Below are 18870 nucleotides of genomic sequence, written 5' to 3' on the forward strand. Positions count from 1 at the left end.
TGTAACTGGGAATCCCTGGCCGTGGCTGGCTGGGGTGGCCGCCCTGTCATTTTCCTTGGGGGGTGTGGTGGGGAGGGTCGGGGGGCTCTGGGGGACACCTCTGAGGCTGGACCATCTGTCTGTGCCTAGGCGTGTGTGCGAGGGTTGGGGGACAGAGGACTTGGCGGGTGTATTCGGAAGGGAACCCGGTGGCTGAAGCAGGGCAGGAGGGAGTTCTGCGTCTTGAGAAGTTGTGGAGTGAGTCAAGGGGCTGTGAGGTCCGCCCCTGAGCTAAGAGTTGTGAGGTACTAACGGGGTGCAGGGATGTGGGGGAGCCATGTGCATTCACACTCCAGTTCTTGCTCTTTAGGTAAGTGTGTGATGAGGGCTGAGTTGAGCACCAAGGATGGCGAGAGTTTGTGTGTGTGTGTGTGTGTGTGTGTGTGTGTGTGGTCCAGTCTCGAGGTGTTTGTGGGGGGAGTACAGTTGGGTGTTGAAGGGGAGCGCCCCCCCACTTCTCAGCTGCCGTTCTCATCCCATTCACAGAACATGGCTTTCAGGACCCTCCTGGTCTCCTCCTCCGGTCGCCATGGCTGCGGGGAGGGGGTGGGAGGAGACAGTCGGGGCCGGCCCCCTGCCCCTGCTGCTCCAGCTAACCTTCCACCTGCCCTTTTTCTCCCTTCCACAGGCTGGGCCCCATCCCCTGCTGCTCTGGGGGGCAGGGGCAGGAAGATGGTGGCCAATGAGGAGGGGGAGCGGAGAGAATTTGAGCCGGGCCTCCCCTCCCCCATTTCCTCCTCGATCTCTACACCCGCTTCTGGAAGGAGCTGGGGGATGGCTCCTAGGCCCGAGGTGGGGGAGGGGCCCTGCTGGCTGGTGAATCGCAGGGCTTGCTCCTCAGGAATGAGTTGGGTGTGTGAGAGCTAAGTGGAGAGCTGAGGGGATCTTGGTCCCAGCCCCCTCTCTCTTCCTGCCTTAAGGGGAGAGAGAGCTGGGAACTCCTTGGGGAAGAATCTTCCCCTAGCCTCCCTCCACCCTGCCGGGCAGCCCTGTCTTTGCCTCTTTGCCTCCTGTTGGCGTGATCCATTTCCCAGCGGGACTGGTTTGCCCAACCCCAGGAGCAGAGGCCTGGTGACTGACCCCAGCAAGGCCTTCGTTTCCGCCCATTAGAACTGTGCAAACTGTGGGACCGGGCCCCATGTTTGCGGAATACAGGAACAAACTCTGCCTGGGAAGGAGGGAGAGAACCTCTCCTGTTTCCTGAGGGGGTGGGAGGAGGCTAGAGGGGAAGCCCAGAGGAAGAGCTCCCAACTGGAATTCTGTCCGCCATGCCTCCTGCTGGCTGTGGAGCGGGGACGGCTTCTCCCAGAGGCTGATCCTTCACTTGGAGGCCCTCTTTGCTCAGTGCACTGGAGGAATCACCCCACAGCCTCTCTCCCTCTGGGCTATTAAGAGTGATGGTGCACACAGTTCCCCAGGTCAGAACTGTTGCTGAGGCTCAGGGGCCACTGTCCCAGCGTGGGATGTACCAGGCTGGAGCTCTGGACCTGTGGATATCCAGGTGTCCCTCCAGGGCAGCCTCCTGGCTTTGCCTTTTAATCAGTCTCTGGATTGTTGGTCCTGAACTGAAGGCCCCTGGGTTAGGAAAGGCAGGAGAAGTACTGGGTGAAGTTGAAGGCTCCTCAACCGAGGAGTCCCTGGATAGGACCAGAAACAACTCACATCCTAGTTCCCCAGCCAACAAAAGCCTACCCCAACTCTCAATACAAGAGGGAATAGTCCTCCCATTTTGTTTAATTCCGAATCCATAAAGTGCTTCTTTGAAGACCTCCAAATGGAGACGGAGTGAGACTTCATCATCAGCTTCTACATCCAGACCTGGAAGCTTCTCTCTGCTGCCTGGGGACCTGTGACAACACTCCCCCACCCCTGGTCCTGGAGATTTATCTGAGATTGTCCAAAACTCCCCTTTAACTAAACTAAAAGGGAAGAGAGCTCTAGAACAGTGAAGAGTAGAAGATTCTCTTGTCCTGGTTGGCAAGTTCCTTTCTAGAAGGGAAGCTGACAAAAATATGAATCTAGATAAAGGCTCCCACAAGTGTCCCCCAAACTGTTGACCTTTCTACCAGACACTTCCTGTGAGGATTCAAGGATTGAGCACCAAGTTCAAGGTATTCCTTCAGCTGTCTCCACAGACCCTGTCCCCACCACTGAAACCTCAAAGAACAAGGGAGGGTCTTCTCTGTGCTGGGAAGGGGATGAGGGAGAAGGCATAAGGAGGAATGCAGAGAAGACAGGATTAACACTGAGAAAAGGACCAGAAGGGAGGAAAGCTGAAGTGAATGAAGATGAAAAAGGGCAGAGGGAGGCCCAGAGGGCTGGGAAAGGGGTGAGGAGGCAGAGCCAGCGCCTCTGCTGCTGGCCAGAGCTCTTTTCACATTGTGCTACTGTCTGCACCTATCACTAGCAGTGCAATGTTAAAAGGGCATTGGCCGGGTAGTGCTACCCAGCGTCGGCTGCCTCCTCAGGGTGGTGACTTCCTCTCCCATCTGGGCACCAATCAGCTACCCTGGTGGGGATTTGGGAAGCCCACTATTACTAGTCTTACTAATAGCTCACATTTATGGAGCCACTTTCACGTGCAGTGTATATGCTAGACACCGCCTACCTTGTTGTGAACCCTAATCACTTGGCAAGTATTACACCCATTTTACAGGTGACAGTAACAGGTCCAGAAAGGCTTAAGCAGTATGGCCAAGGTTATACACCTATTCACTTGTAGATCCTAGATATAATCAATCCTATCCTAAGTGTGACCACTCTCCCATATTTTTGTAGATCCATCTGGGGAGCTTTGAGTAGGATTTCTCTTCTGGGGGAGTTCCTGGGTTGTGCAAATTGTTAACCCGCACACTTGGCTGCTAACTGAAAGGTTGGAGGTTCGAGTCCACCCAGAGGCACCGGAGAATAAAGGACTGGTGATCTACTTCCCCAAAATCAGCCGTTGAAAACCCTATGGAGCACAGTTCTGCTCTGACACACATGGGGTCGCCATGAGTCCGAAATCAGTTCATGGCAGCTGGTTTTGCTTCTGGGAGAGGGCATGATCTGAGGGGCAGAAGGTTTTGAATGCCATCTGGTGGTTGTATGAGGGTATCTTCCAAAGTCTCAAGCCTTTAAGGATAAAAGTGGCAGCCTGTTAGCGAAGGAGGAAACCAGTTTCCGAACTCAACCTGGGATGGAGTGTGGGTAGAGGAGGTTGGGAGGATCCCTCCATCACTTCTGTGAAGCCTTCCTTGACTCCTCAAATACAGGCTAAATTCCTCTCCTTTGAGCTCCCAGAAAATGGGTAACAGACTGCTCCCCAGAGAAGCACCCCTTATCTGCAGCTCCTTCCCTGGCTCTCAGGGCATGGAAAGAAGACCTCATTGCTCTCCTGACTCCACTTGCCTTCTTGGTCACAGGGTACTTGATGATGACTGAGAGTGTACCTGTCTGGGTATCCAAGATTTGGACAGAGCTGTCCATGGCCTGATCTAAGCTTTAAAGATTAAAAACGATCCTTTGAGCCAAGCCCATAGAGTGATTCTTCCAAAGGCGATTATAAGGAACTTGAGAGCAGTGACTATCCCATTTACTGCTCTTTGTCTCCCGTAGCACTTAGTTGGCTTAACAAGAACTTGTTAAAGTGAATTGAGAGACGGCATATTTGGTGAGCTTCTTTAAGAAAGCAGCTAGTTTGGGCCCAATTTCTAAGGGTACAGCTTAGGGCTTAAGAAGACTTCCCGAACTTTGGCCAGAGTTGAAGCCAAGAGGGCTAGGGTTTCTGGGTCCCTTGCTTGAGCCCACGAGAAGAATCGGGGCATCATCAGATATGTAGACACTGAAGGATGGGACAGACGCCCCTGAAGCCTCTAGGATGGGGGGTGCTGGATATCATTCCTCCATGGCTTGCATTTTCCCCTTTCCGTGCTCTTCTCTGTCTTCCAGTTGTTTCCTCCTTTCTCCCGCCAGACAGCCAGTCCAGTTTTACCTTGACAACAGTATTCCCGATGCCCCTTACCTTCTACAGTCTATTAAAACTTCTATTTGAGCCTCCTCTCTGATGATACCACTCCCAGTCAAACCCCAAACCCATTGCTGTTGAGTCGTCAGGAACCTTAGAGGACAGAGTAGAACTCCCCCCATACCATTTCCAAGGCCATAAATCTATGGAAGCCGACTGACACATCTTTCTCCTGCAGAGGGGCTGGTGGGTTCAAACAGCTGACTTCGGTTAGCAGCCAAGCGCTTAACCACTTCGCTACCAGAGCTTCTCCCCAATGCCCTAGGGATGAAATCTAGATTCCCTAAATGGTTTCTGGTCACTGCCTGTCTCCTATTTCATCTCTTGCCTCTCCTCACTCATGTGCACCTGTACTTAAGCCATAGGGAACTTTTGTTTCTTCCTCAAATGAAGTAAGCTCAAGCCTCGACATAATACACACAGTTCCCTCTACCTGATATACTCTCCCACTCTACTTTTTGTCCACCCAGCTTCTGATCTTTCAAGTGCCATCATAGTCATTACTTTTGCGAAGCCTTCCTTGACTCCTCAAATCTAGGCTAAATTATTAAATCCCTGCTCAGAGCTCTATGGGCTTGGCTCAAGGGATCACCTACTGGAATTGCCTGGTTATTTTGTCGCCCCCACTCGACCATGAGCTCCCTGAAGTCAGGCCTGGTTCACCATTGCTTCCCCAGTACTGAACACAATGCCTGGCAAGTAGTAGGCGCTCTAGAAATATTTGTATCAATGAGTGCATCTGAAATAACAACATAGCTTACAAAGCATGGTTTTTATGCTGTGTATGGCTCCCATGCAGGTGCCTAGAACTAAGCAATAGGACTTTCACGTCACTGCCAAAAAAATGCCCTTGGCTCATGGTTGCATTGATGCTGCAGATTTGAGTTGTTTTGTTCCACTTGCTATCAACTGCCAGAGCAGTGCCTTGGCTGATTGATTTTTCTATTAGCCTTAAGTGTGGCCGTGAGCTGACCAAAACATTACAGAACCAAGCTTAAAATAGGATCCAATGAAACTGTTCTGGGATCAGTTTCCTCCAGCTGCCCAATCCTGGATCCAGGCACAAATTGATTCATTGTCAAAGGTTCCAGAAGATAGAAGCTGCTTTGGATGCTTCAGCTGGAATACAGCTCACAAAACCCATCCCTCTTACTGAGCAAAACGTCACCTGAATACCCATTCCTGGTAAAACAAGTGGCCCTGGGTGGCGCAAACAGTTTTCGATCAACTGAAAGGTTGGTGCTTTGAACCCAGCCAGTGGTGCTGCGGAAGAAAGACCTGGGGATCTACTTTGGTAGAATTCCAAAACTCCTTGCTATTGATTAGTTCCAACTCATGGCAACCTATGTGTGACAGAATAGAACTACTCCATAGGGTTTTCTTGACTGTAATCTTTTGAAAACCACATGGAGTGCAGTTCTTGACACAGATGGGGTCGCCATGAGTTGGAATTGACTAGACAGGCTCTTTTTGGTTTGTAAAAGCTCAAGTGGGATCTCACGACGGACGAAGTAACTCTGCTGCCCTCTTGTGGCATGAAAGGACAGGCCCCAGGGGGGTGTGACTGAATGGGACTGTATGATCCATGCACGAGGAAGGAAAGTCAGAGGACAGAGCTCCTCACAGTTGCTTTTCCCCTTTTTATTAAAAATAGACCCAAACACTTTATGTATCATACAAAAGTTTCGTTCGCTGGTGGCAGCCACGGGAAAGACCGGCCCCGTAGCACTGATTTCCCACCTCCCCTTCAGGGAACTGGGTCCCGAGAAGCAGTGGCTGGGCCTCGGAGAATGCCCACAAAGACTGCTCACTCTGGGAACAGCCAGCTGCGGATGGGAGTGGGCACTGTTCCAGGGACAGCTTACCCCACGCCACCCCACCCTACCCCACGGCAAAGGTTAGCTACTCCAAAGTGCCTCTTCAGTGCCAAGATAAACTAACAAGTAGAGTGAAATGGAAACCCCTCTGATCCTTTATGTTTTCCCAGGGTCTGGGATTTGGGTTTTTCCTTCCACCCCTGAGTCCCTTCTCCTGTGACTGGGGGTGGGAAACTGTTTCCCTTCAGAGAGTCTGGTCCCTCCTGATGTCTGAGGCCAAAATGCCATTCCAACCCAAGCCTTTCCTCATCTGCTATTCTCCTGTGGCCTGAGTTCTACCAGCCCTGTGACCCAAGGTTGTCCTCTGTTCGATCAAGAAGAGGTGGGGCAAAAACTGACTCCTCCCACAGTCCTCTCTGCCTGAGTCTACGCCCTGCCATTGCTTCAATTTTCAGGACCTTGGGGTCCTACAGCCACCCCTTTTACCCTGTCTGTCTCTCCCTGACTGCTGCCCACTCCTGAGCCTTGAACACCCCTGGGGTACCCCAGGCCCCTGTTCCAAAAGGGGCCTGGTAGTGATGAGGTGAGGGCAGGGGAGTGGTTGGTTGGAGCCGGGTTTCCCCCAGGGGTGGGCAGTACTCATGCTGGTATAGACTGCTTGGCAGGGCCAGGGGGCATGTGTGGGGTAGGATGGGGCATGCGGAGGAAGGGCACAGCCTGCCTGAGCCCCTCAGTCCCAGCCGTTGTCCTTCACCATGTGTGACATTTCAATGATGTACTTCCCTTCCTTGTACTTCTGGCTCGTCTCAAAAGCTTGTTCCTGGTGGAGGGGGAAGCAGTGAATATTGGACAAAGCAGTCCCCCTCCAGGTCCTACTACCACCTATATTGCCTTTGCCCCAAGTGCCCCCACGCCAGTCCAACCCAGTTACTAGCTCCCTCTTTGGACCATGCAAAGACCTAACTGGTGGCCACTGAGGCATGGAGGGCCATGGGGACTGTGCATTTAGAGGATGGCCCTGTTTCCTGGGTACTTACATATTTCCAACCCAGCGTGGTTTTGCAGCTCTCACAGAAAATATCAGCTACCGAGTGGAGCCCCGTGAGCAGGAGGCGCTGTTCGGCTGGCCCACAGCCCACGTTGACCCTGTCCCAGGAAACAGGAAGGACCCAGCACCCAGTGGGGTGGCTCAGTCAGTCCAGCCCCCCACCAACCCAGAGGAACTTCTATCTGGAGAGAGCTTGACCCGCCCTGCCTTTAGCAGTCCACCCCTTTATCACTCGTGCCTGGGCCTTCTTTCTCCAACACTATGATTCTCTGCCCAGAACTTCCCACAAGAGAACTGCAGACAGATTTTTCTGAACCCCTTTGCAAAAGGGGAGGCCGAGCAGAAGATGCAAGATGACCTTCTGATGGCTCTTCCCCCTGTCTCCACAGGGGAAGAAAATTCATACACACCAGCATATACACTCAAGGAAAGAGGTAGTAGACTCACACGGAGTTAAACAGGTAGGCTCGGCCATGGCTTCCTTGGAAGGACTGTGGAGACATAGGACAGACAGTGACTACCTGGTAGCCTTGGCCCCAGTGCCTGAATCCCCGCAAGGGCATGGGAGAGGAAGGGCTTTATTAGCTCCCTGCTAGGTGATGTTGGCACAAGCCTGGTGTGTGTGTTTGAGGCGGGAGTGACAGGGGTCCCCATTTAGCATACCTTGGAAATAAGCTCATCATGTTTAGCCAGGTGCGCACGGCAGTGGACGCAGCTGTAAGTGCGGTGGCAGCGGGGCAGGTAGCTGCGGAAAGTCTTGGCGGGGAGGCAGGCAGGGCCCGGGCCAGGGTCACAACTGGGCATGACGGGCTGGAGGACGATGCCCTGGCGGGCTGGAGGGGCTGGTGCTGTGCAGCCCCCACACAGACGATCGCAGGTGAAGCAGCGGAGCAGGTTGGCTAGAGCCGTGTTTCAGGGCAGGAGAAATGTGGGGGGGCTGCCCGGCCAGGGCCCCCCCAGACGAGAACCAGACAGAAATGGAAGTCACCTGGGAAGAGGTGAAGGCGCATCAGGAGAGCTGTGACCTCGTGGGAAGCTCCTCAGGGGATGAAGCTGAGGCTCAGCTCACCTCCACCCCTACTTCCCCCATCACCGGCACCCTCCCCAGCATCCAGTAGCACTGTGTCTCCCTGCCCCTTGGATTCCAGTTCTGCTCTGGCAAGCCTGGCAGCAGTTCCAGGCTTCTGGCGCCATAGCCAGGGAGCTGGTGTCTCGCCCTCCTGGGGTGGTAGCAGCCTCCACCATTTTCCACTGAGAGCAGTCCGCTGGCACAGATGCTGCCATGGGAGCAACGTCAAGTGCAAGCACCCTCTCCTTGGTGTTCAGTTCTTCCGTGAGGCATTGCATCTCGTAGGCATTTGTAGGCACTGTGTCACTGGGCCTCAAGGCTTTTGAAAAGATAGGGATGCTTGGTGGTTTTCTTTTGCATGACCTCCATTTCCAATACAATTGGCCCTTCATACATTCATGTGGGAAGTATAGGCACAGGGCTGGATTACCCAATAAGCAAGGTACCCATGGGCCCAATAGTGTCTGCTCACTACAGATTAGCGAGTAAATACAATTAAGCCCGTGCGTACCTTACTCAATGCAAACCGGTGCATAATGTGCTTACTGGTTAATCTGCCCCTGGACAGGCATGATAACGGAGGGAGAAGGAGAGCAGGCATACAGGTACCCACCTGCTTCAGCCCTTTCCTGGGACCTGGGGGGTGGGGGGCTGCGTTCTGGGACTCTTCACTAGAACTTTATGGATGTCTTGATACAGAGAACCTCGGATGTAGCCATTCCCAAGTCCTGCGCCTTGCGCCACTCAGTCCAGTCCAGCAGAAGCACCTGGCTGTCTTCCCAGCCTCTGGCCCCCTTAGTCCTTCTATACTCTACTCTGCTTACCATTGCCTTAGCCCTCAGTCAAGGGCTTAGGTACCCAGCCATGGGAGAGAAAACATGCTTCCTTCAGACAAATCAGACAGATGGAACCAATGGGAAGTGGGTAACACTCGCGGCAGGGAAGCCAGATCTCCTGGGCTGAACAGGGCCGTATGATGTAGTGTGAAAGCAGCGTCCACTATGAACAGGGGAGGCTGGGGGGTGGGGGGTGGTGGTGCTTATTTTCAAAAGCAGTGCTTTGGAGCCCAAGGCAGAGAATGTTTTCCCCACCTTCTCCCAGGGGCAGGCGCTGACAGCAGTGACCCTGTGGGTGACTGAAGATGAAAGAGTTGCTGGTTCTAATGAGGAATCTTGAAGAAGCTGTTGTTATCTGTCCAAAGCGGCTGGGGCGCTGGAGGCTAAGGATAAGTAGGGAGGTGTCCTTTGCTAGCTCTGATAAGCAGGTGAGGTGCTGCCTTCTTCTTCTGGGGCCTTCTGGCCCATGGTGGGTAGGAAGCCAAGTCTGGTTCAGAGATGCCAGCTAGGTGCTCCGGCACTGCTAGACCAGTAAGCCGAGAAGAGGGAGTGTACTCCAATTAGCCAGTGCAAACAGGCACTCCTCGTCCTGTCCTCTGCGGTGGCCACAAGCAGCCCAATTGCTCCACTCTGCTCAGGCCGCCAGGCAGTCTCCACAGAAGCCCGTTAGAGACCATCTTCGGTTTCAAGTCCTCTCCTCCTGGCTGGGCTCCAGGAAGACACCTTGGGTTGATCCAGGGTGACATTGGGTTCTGGCCGCAAGGAACAAGGCCTCCTCGCTGGCCAGCAGACCACTGTCCGACGTCCACTTCACGTTCTGCCATCAACTTGGCCTGCGAGCTGCCCTCGGTCCCGCATCACCTAGCAACACCTTCTTCCAGGGCCGGAAGGGGGGCCGGCCCAGGTGCCTGCCCGAGCTCCTTCTTCCCCCGCTGTCACGCCTCCCTCCCGCCCCCCCCACCCTTCCCTGCCAAGCCAAGAAGAGGCTGCACCGAAGGCCAGAGAAGCACAGAAGGGGGATTAGGAGTCATTTCTTCCCCCGGCTGAGATCACAGGGAGAAGCAAGGTGGACAAATGACCGGGGGACAACAAAGGCGAGGTGAGCGCTGGGGGAAGGAGGTGGACCCAGACGTGAGACCAGGCTGGACCGGAGGGGTGGGGTGGGGGGGAGGGAGGATCTGTGCACCCAGCGCTGACAGCAGAGGCGCCCAGGCGGAGGCTCGAGGAACCAGGTGCGAATCCCGTGCCTAGCAGGAAAAAAAAAAAAAAAAAGCGAGGGGGAAGGGGACACCTGCTCCCAACGGATTTGCTCTTCAACTCAGAGGCTCCGGGCCCCCACCCTCCGGGCTGGCCTGCTTCGTGTGGTATGGTCCAAACAATTAGCAGCGCAGTCAGCTCCCCGGGCGGTCTTTGGGGGGTCTGCACCAGCGGCAAAACAATAAACAGTGACGCCTGATGCTGCAGCCGAAGTTGCCGGGAAAGAAGTGCGGGAACAGTCAGAGCTTGGAGAGGGATGGAGGAGCCGAGAGAGAGGAGCGGAGGCAGCGGGGAGGGGGAAGGGAGGGCAGAGGGTGGATGAATAACGCTTTTGCCGAGGGGAGAAAGCAACACGCAGCAGGAGGAGGAAATTTGCAAAGCGGGGGGAAATTCAGTTGGAGAAGGGCTGCCCCCTCACCTTGAGGTCTGCTCCAGAGATCTCCGTCTATCTCTCTCTCTCTCTCTCTCTCTCAACCTCTCTGCTCACTCTTCTCTCTTCTCTTTCTGCTCCTTCAATTGGGAAGGGGATGGGGGTTGGGGAGGATAGTTAGGGGGTTCAAGATGAGGGGCTGCAAAGTTGACCATCTGCTGGGGGGCCAGAGGTTGTCTCTCGTTCCGAGCTTCGGTCTGTGGGTGAATGTGGCTGTGTGTTGTGGAGCTGCATCATAACACTGTGAGTCATCCGTCCCCCACCCCCCTCACCTCCCACGTCAGAGCAGGGCTGGGAGACACAGGAGGCGGGCAGGGAGGAAGGGAGGGGGCTGGGGAATGATGCAAAGGGACAGGGGGACCAGAGGAAAGGCAGGTGGCTGAGGAGAGAGGCAGTGTGGCCAAAGAGCTAGGAAGAGCCTGGGGGAAGGACAGGGCTGGGTGGGGATGGAGTAAGGATGGCAGAGCTGGAAGAAAGGTGGCCAGGCCAGTGACAGCTGGATGCAGAGTCAGGCACTCATACACACATTCAAGATGATACATTTTCCCATTTCATCTCGGACACCAGCCCTGAGGCAGGGAAAAGAAGGATGGACTAATTGTTACAGATGGCAAACTCAAGCCTCAGTTTAATACCCATGAAGGAGTCATAGACCACCTCTGACATCTCACATGCAGGGATCTCTTATCTCCCACCTCCAGATTACTAATGCTTCATGAACTGAGGCACCCACATTACATAAGGTTCTCTCCTGGGCTATAAACTTTCTGAGGCAGGTCCTCTGGGAAGTCCTCTGTGCATCCCAGGACTGCAGTACCTTGCGCAGAGTTGTGCATCCAGAAGATGTTCACAAAATAGTAGCTGAGTTGCATCTTCAGACCGGGACCAAGTGTGTGGCTTTGGTCTCAAAGAGACCTGAGTTGGAATCCTAGCTCTGCCAGTAACTTACCAGCAACCACAGGGCAAGTTACTGATCCTCTTTGTGCCTGAGTTTTCCTCTTCTGTTAAATGAAACTAATAACATTTACCTCATGAAGATGTGAGGTTAAAGTGAGATAACATGTAAATCTCTAAAAAGTGTCTGGCACGTGATAGGTACTACTTAGTAAACAATGTTGTTGTTGTTGTCAGCTGCCATTGAGTTGGCCCCCACCCATGCGCAACGGAACTAAACGCTTCCTGATCCTATGCCATTCCCATGATGGATTGAGGATCAGACTGTTGTAATCCATGGGGTTGTCACTGGCTAATTTTTGGAAGTAAATTGCCAGGCCTTTCTTCCCAGTTGGTCTTAGTCTGGAAGCTCCACTGAAACCTGTTTAGCATCATAGCAACACCTAAGCCCCCACTGACAGGCGGATGGTGGCTTCGCATGAGGTGCATTGGCTAGGCGAGAATCAAACCCAGGTCTCCTGCATAGAAGGTGAGAATTCTACCACTGAACCACCACTTCCCTCTAGTAAACAGTAGTTATCATTATTTCTAAACAGCATCTTCCTCAAACAGAGACTTGTACACCAATGTTCATTGTGGCATTATTCACAATAGCCAAAAGGTGGAAACAACCCAAATGTCCATCAGCAGATGAATGGATAAACAAATGTGGTATATACATCCGATGAAATGTTATTCAGCCATAAAAAGGCATGAAGTTCTAACACATGCTGTGATATGGATGAGCCTTGAAACATGCTAAGTGAAAGAAGCCAGACAGAAAAAGACAAATATCATATGATCCCACTTACATGAAATATCTAGACTAGGCAAATGCATTGAGACAAAGTAGATTAGTGGTTACCATGGGCTGGGGGGAGGGGAAGATGGGGAGTTAATAGGGACAGAGTTTCTGTTTGGGGTGCTGAAAAAGTTTAGGAAACAAATAGCAGCAATGGTTACACAACATTGTGAATATAATGTCACTGAATTCTACACTTAAACATAGTTAAAATGGCAAAGTTTGTGTTATACATATTTGTTTACAATAAAAATAATAATGATTAGATTAATGATAAAAGCTATTTGCTGAGCACACACACACACACACAAAAACCCAAAACAATAAAACCAGCATTCTCAGCTTATTACCCCTAAACCCAGAGATTTACTATTAGATTCTTAATGTCTCAAGAGACACACGGCAAATTTGTGTCTTATGAAGAAATTACATCTTTTGTGCTGCCATCTTTCTATCAGTTTCTAGTTAAATTTAATTTGTCTCAGAATATTTCAGAGGCTAACATTCAGAAAGTGAAGTGCTTGTGTGTGGTTTGTTTTTCACTTGCAAGGAGGGACAGAAAGTTAAGGGCATTTGTAATGGGAGGCATTGCTAGCTGGTAACCAAAAAAAAAAGGAATTCTGAATATTTAATCAGGGAAGGTTCTAGGGTTTAAGGTAAATTCTGAAAAACACAAAGTGGGTATCTTTAGAGATGGTACCAGAGGGAGAGCTGGGTAAAGAAAGAATTCAGAAATGTACTTGTTCGGGCCACCGATGAGAAAGGAAATGTAAGTGGAGGAGGAATTTGAGGAGCCATTGTTGAGGAGAACAATGGGAAGTGGGAAAAGAAAGGTGAATAGCTTTCAGGGCGAGGATTGGAAATTTGGAAGCAAAAAGGATACCAATGAATTTAAATCAACTCAGGAAGAAAATGATCAAGGATTTAGCCAGGAGAGGAGAATGAGAAGGACATACGAGGATGGTATTATTATTTATGGTTGGGGTGGCGATGATAGGAGTGCTAGGTGAATGATTGAAAGGGAGTAAAGGAGAGAGTAGGCAAGCACAGAAGCTTTACAGGTTGTGCCTGATTCTGTATTTAAGAAGCAAAATGGAGAGGAGTCTAAAAAAGGAAGGATGTTCTTCTCCCTAACTTCAGCTTGAGATGGCCATACTATACCCAAATAAAGATGACCTTCAAAAAATTGAGAGAAATTGCCTCAAGCAAAGGGAGAGAGTAGGGTGGTGAAGAAAAACAGATTTGGGAGATATATTGCATGGATTTGGACAGGATGAGATCACTGAGGGAGAAAATTTGCAAAGGGGAAACTTCACCTGGATTTTTGAAAAATGATGAAAGATTGTTGTTGCTGTTAACTGCTGTCGAGTCTGCCCCCAACTCATGGAGACCGCATGTACAATGGCATCCAACTGTGATGATCCGTAGGATTTTCACTGGCCAGTTTTCAGAAGTAGATAGCCAGGCCTTTCTTCCTAGTCTTGGTCTGGAATCTCCACTGAAACCTGTTTAGCATCACAGCAACACACAAGCCTCCACTGACAGGTAAGTGGTGGCTGTGCATGAGGTGCATTGACTGGGAATTGAACCTGGGTCTCTTGCATAGAAGATGAGAATTCTACCACTGAACCATCACTGCCCTCAGATGCAATTTCGACGGCAATTTTTTTTAAAATAATTAATTGGAGAAGGAATGCGTGCATGATGAATAAATGAAATAATTAAAGCAGACTCTCAAAGAAAACAGAGAAGTGAGAGCTGCACTACTTGGAAAGTGAGTGCTAAGGCAGGGCGAGCAAGAGAAAGGCAAACCAGTAAATCTTCACAAGTTCGTCGGTAGGGATTAATCACATGAGCTGGACTCAAAAAAGTACTCACTTGTAAAGAGGGGATAGCAATTATAGTACCTACCTCACAGGATTCTTATGAGGATTAAATGAATTTACATCTGTAAAGTGCATAAAACAGTGCCTGGCACCTAGCACTGTTTACACTAGACTTGGACACCAAAACCCAGGGTTTGAGTCCTAGCTCGACTACTTACTGTGAAAGCTTGGGCAAGCCCCTTCACCTCAGTTTCCTTCCCCATTTGAAACTGGACATAATAAAGCTAACTTTACAGGGTGAAAGAAGGGCTTCGAAAAATGTAAAATACTGTACAAATGGATGGCATTATTATATCTTGTCACCCCCCCCCCCCACAGCCTATAATAAAAACTTAATAGCTTTTTTTTTACTTGCTTTCTATGGGACAGACATTGCGCTTAGTGCTTTACTTGCATATCCCCTTCAATCTTCAAAACAACCCTAAGAGGTTGGGTACTGTTATTATAGCCATTTTACATACAAGGAACCGCGTCTCAGAGCGTTTAATTTCCCGCTCCGTGGGAGAAGGTTGTTGGATAATGAGGAACTTATAAGAAAACTGAAAGAAATATCTTGGAAATTTATTTTTATTTTAAAAAGTATATTTTTGAATGCCTTGTATGTGCCAAGCACTGTGCCAGATAGGGGATGACACGTCAGCTTAGCTCCTGGCAGGCCGTTTTCCTCCACTTTCCGTATCCCTCCGTGCCCAAACGGAGTTTTTCTAATTTCCCCACTTCCTGGCCTGAGGTCCAGGCAAGCGGACCACCGTGGGACCCACAAAGTGGGTGCCCTGCCTTGCCGGCCGCAGTAACTCCCCCAACAAAGTCCACGCCAGGTGAGCCGGAACTCAACGGACTACATCCCACACAGCAGCGCCTCGGCGTCGGTTGGGCGCTCAGCCAGTCCCCGCCCCGGGCGGGGGCGTAACCGACACGCCCTCAACCCCTGCTTGCCGGCTTCGCGAACAATGAAGGCTGCTGCCCCGCCCACCTTCGGCGCACGATCAAAACAATCCTTTAACTACAACTCCCAGAAGACCTAGCGTCCGCGCGAACTCGACCGCTCGCGGCTGTCCCGGTATTAGTATACCAAGGGGCATCGCGCTATCGCGTCTACTTTCATTGCGCAAGTGCGGAAGCGCACGTTTTTCCGGCGTGGGTCTGGGTGAGCGTTCGCTGCGGTTGGGCTTGGGGTCTACGTGTGGGAGCTTCACTTTTACCGGTTTGGGCTCAGAGGCCGTGCAGGTGAGATAATAAGCTCAGAAAGGCAAACGTCGCCGCTGCAGAGGTCGGGACGAGTGCTGCACCTACAGCCGCTGTCTGGGATCGGAAAGAATGTTTCACGTTTTCTCGGTAGTGGAAGTTTACGAAGTGCTTTTTTCCTCCTTCAATTCGTATTAATCCCAAAACAGCACTGTGTGTGAGGAGGCGTGCCTCCAGTTCACAGCTGAGGAAAGAGATTCAGAGAAGTTGTGATTTCTCCAAAGACACTGCTAGTAGGTACAGAGTTGGACCTTAGACTGTTTTCTAAAGCCAGATCCGGTATCCTTTGCTTTGCATCCGGATTGCAGACGCGCTTCTTGACGAAGATGAGTGGGGAGTGGGCATTTGTTGTCTATTCTCAAATCTAGAGTACCTCAGTAGAGCGATGAAGGTGAGGTATTCAAGCCCTCTGTCAATCTGTAGAATAGTTTTCCTCTTTTATTTGGTCACTTATTTAGTCGTTGTATTTGAGGTGCCTATGGTTTGTCAAGCCCTGTTCTAGCTATTAGAGATACAACAGCAAACAAAAATGCCTAATCCTTACTTTGTAGTAGGGGGAGAAAGACAACAAACAAATACAGTAGTGAGACAGATGGTGGTAAGAGAGAGAAAAATAAAGGAAAGTAAGGGAAATGTCCATCGGAGGATTTTGAATAGAGGCCTGTCATATGTGTAGATCTGATACTTAATTTGTGTTTCAGGCACTTCAGCTACACACAAAAGATGGGAGAGGAGGCCAATGATGACAAGAAGCCAACAACAAAATTTGAACTAGAACGAGAAACAGAACTTCGTTTTGAGGTGGAGGCGTCTCAGTCAGTTCAGTTGGAGCTCCTGGCTGGCATGGCAGAAATATTTGGTACAGAGCTGACCCGAAACAAGAAATTCACCTTTGACGCTGGTGCCAAGGTGGCTGTTTTCACTTGGCATGGCTGTTCTCTGCAGCTGAGCGGCCGCACTGAGGTGGCTTATGTCTCCAAGGATACCCCTATGCTGCTTTACCTCAACACGCACACAGCCTTGGAGCAGATGCGGAGGCAGGCAGAGAAGGAAGAAGAACGAGGCCCCCGGGTGATGGTAGTGGGCCCCACTGATGTGGGCAAGTCCACAGTGTGCCGCCTGCTGCTCAACTATGCAGTGCGTTTGGGCCGCCGCCCGACTTACGTGGAGCTGGATGTGGGCCAGGGCTCTGTGTCCATCCCGGGTACCATGGGGGCCCTCTACATTGAGCGGCCAGCAGATGTTGAAGAAGGCTTCTCTATCCAGGCCCCTCTGGTCTATCATTTTGGCTCCACCACTCCCGGCACCAACATCAAACTTTATAATAAGGTCAGAGCCAGAACCATGATGGGCTGGAGGGAAGGGTTGCTATCAGTGTAGGAAGCAGAGAAAGTTTGTCTGCTTGTTAAAACTGTCTGCAGCTATCTCTTTGCTCGTTCTCAGCTGGAAATTACTGCTAGATAATTTCAGAAAAGGCAGTTTCACATGTAAACCACCCTCAGATTGTTAAAAACATTTCTGTAAACCTATTCTTAGTAGAGGTCTCTGGGTGGTACAGATGGTTTGTGCTTGAATACTAAAGATTAGTGGTTTGAACTTACCCAGCCGTACTGTGGAAGAAAGGCCTGGGGATCTGCTTCTGTAAAGATCACAGCCAAGAAAACCTTATGGACCAGTTCTACTCTGTAACGTGGGGTTGCCATGAGTTGGAATCAACCCAGTGGTATCAGGTTTGGTTTTTGGTTTTTTATTCTTAGCAATTGATTAAATTATTTTCAGTTAGGACATAAGACAGAATGCTGAAGAAGCAATATAAAATAGAAATTGAATCAATCCACATGTGTGTAAAACTGCAACCATAAAAAATATTATTTTTCCTGTATTCAGTACTGCTTATTCTAAATAGCCATGGGTTTGTCTGTTTTTGTTTTATTTTATTTTTTTCTCACCTTCGTCCCTCTGCAGATTACATCTCGTCTGGCAGATGTGTTCAACCAAAGGTGTGAAGTGAACAGGAGGGCCTCTGTGAGTGGCTGTGTCATTAACACCTGTGGCTGGGTCAAGGGCTCTGGCTACCATGCCCTGGTGCATGCAGCTTCAGCTTTTGAGGTAGATGTGGTGGTGGTTCTGGATCAAGAACGGCTGTACAACGAACTGAAACGGGACCTGCCCCACTTTGTACGTACTGTGCTCCTCCCTAAATCAGGGGGTGTGGTTGAACGCTCCAAGGACTTCCGGCGGGAATGTAGGGATGAACGTATCCGTGAGTACTTCTATGGATTCCGAGGCTGTTTCTACCCCCATGCCTTCAATGTCAAGTTTTCAGATGTAAAAATCTACAAAGTTGGGGCCCCCACTATCCCAGACTCCTGTTTGCCTCTTGGCATGTCTCAGGAGGACAATCAACTCAAGCTAGTACCTGTCACCCCTGGCCGAGATATGGTGCACCACCTCCTGAGTGTTAGCACTGCTGAGGGCACAGAGGAGAACCTTTCAGAGACAAGTGTTGCTGGCTTCATTGTGGTGACCAGTGTGGACCTGGAGCATCAGGTGTTTACTGTCCTCTCTCCAGCCCCCCGTCCACTGCCTAAGAACTTCCTTCTTATAATGGATATCCGATTCATGGATCTTAAATAGAGATCAGCAAGAAGCCTTGCTGCCTGGGACATAGAGATCTTGTGACCGTCACCAAAGGCAGGTGGGCTGAGGTATGAGAACCTGTTGAGGCCAGGCTGACCAGTAAATGGTGGACTAGTAGAAAACGTATTCTACCTCTTAAAACACATGGTAGGTAACCTGACTATTCTAGTCTTGAACCAAAAGGAAAAACCATCACCTAAGATGCCAATTTGAATTCTCCAAGACCATGAATAATCCTTTATCATTCACTGTGCTATTAATATGGGGACTAATTTTTAGGAGGGATTTTTTAAATTTCTACTTTATAGTCTGTTTACAGCACTTGCTATCTCATTAATGCAAGATGAAAGTGTGACTTAGAGTGACTCCAGTAAAGTTCAAACTTGGAAAAAAATGTATTTTAATAAATATTTTTGCCACATCACAAAAGTTGGTGTGATTTTTAAATTTCTTTCTGTAAGCATTATAGTAACATTATTGGAATGACTTGTTAAGTGCTTAGAGGGAAAAGCCCAAAACCCACCTGTGAGCCAAGCAGGTGAGTTTTCATGATGATTCCCCTTCCCTTGCATTAAGAAATAAAAAGATGCTAAATCTGTTATCAGTGCTGGGTTTACTGTGGGGAATTGAAAGCTGGTGATAAACTCTAGGGATAAGGTTTCAGATCTAATCGTGTTCTAGAGATGGCTTATTCGCTTTCAGTTGCATCTGTTTTTTTGTTGTTTATTTATCAGAACCAGGCTTTATGTCAAAGTGTAATTTGAGCTTTCTGGTAAGAAGCTGGGAAGGTCCATTCTCTTTGATCCCTTGCAAGAGATTGTTTGGTGTTCCTAGTTTAGACTTGGATTATTTAACAAGTGTC

At 50.1% G+C, this 18870-nt stretch overlaps 2 protein-coding genes across 4 annotated transcripts; one reads left to right on the plus strand and one right to left on the minus strand.

Annotated features, from left to right (window-relative positions):
- Nucleotides 1–5669: 5669 nt before the first annotated feature.
- YPEL4 (yippee like 4) lies at nucleotides 5670–10745 on the minus strand. The gene is made up of 5 exons (XM_004389191.1): nucleotides 10491–10745; nucleotides 7574–7898; nucleotides 7358–7401; nucleotides 6900–7008; nucleotides 5670–6682 (listed from the first exon to the last, which is right to left on the minus strand). Exons 2-5 carry the CDS (start codon nucleotides 7712–7714, stop codon nucleotides 6593–6595), a joined length of 384 nt encoding a protein of 127 aa, XP_004389248.1. The 5' UTR covers nucleotides 7715–7898; nucleotides 10491–10745; the 3' UTR covers nucleotides 5670–6592.
- CLP1 (cleavage factor polyribonucleotide kinase subunit 1) lies at nucleotides 9791–18432 on the plus strand. 3 transcript variants are annotated; one of them, XM_023743118.1, is made up of 3 exons: nucleotides 9791–9914; nucleotides 16070–16697; nucleotides 17334–18432. In XM_023743118.1, exons 2-3 carry the CDS (start codon nucleotides 16092–16094, stop codon nucleotides 18003–18005), a joined length of 1278 nt encoding a protein of 425 aa, XP_023598886.1. In that variant the 5' UTR covers nucleotides 9791–9914; nucleotides 16070–16091; the 3' UTR covers nucleotides 18006–18432. The 3 variants fall into 3 exon arrangements, with proteins under 3 accessions (XP_023598886.1, XP_004389249.1, XP_023598885.1); XM_004389192.2 differs by lacking the exon at nucleotides 9791–9914 and adding an exon at nucleotides 15261–15350; XM_023743117.1 differs by lacking the exon at nucleotides 9791–9914 and adding an exon at nucleotides 15283–15759.
- Nucleotides 18433–18870: the final 438 nt, after the last annotated feature.

The sequence above is a fragment of the Trichechus manatus genome, unplaced genomic scaffold (genome assembly GCF_000243295.1).
Source record: "Trichechus manatus latirostris isolate Lorelei unplaced genomic scaffold, TriManLat1.0 scaffold00236, whole genome shotgun sequence".
In the NCBI taxonomy this organism is placed as follows: Eukaryota; Metazoa; Chordata; class Mammalia; order Sirenia; family Trichechidae; genus Trichechus; species Trichechus manatus.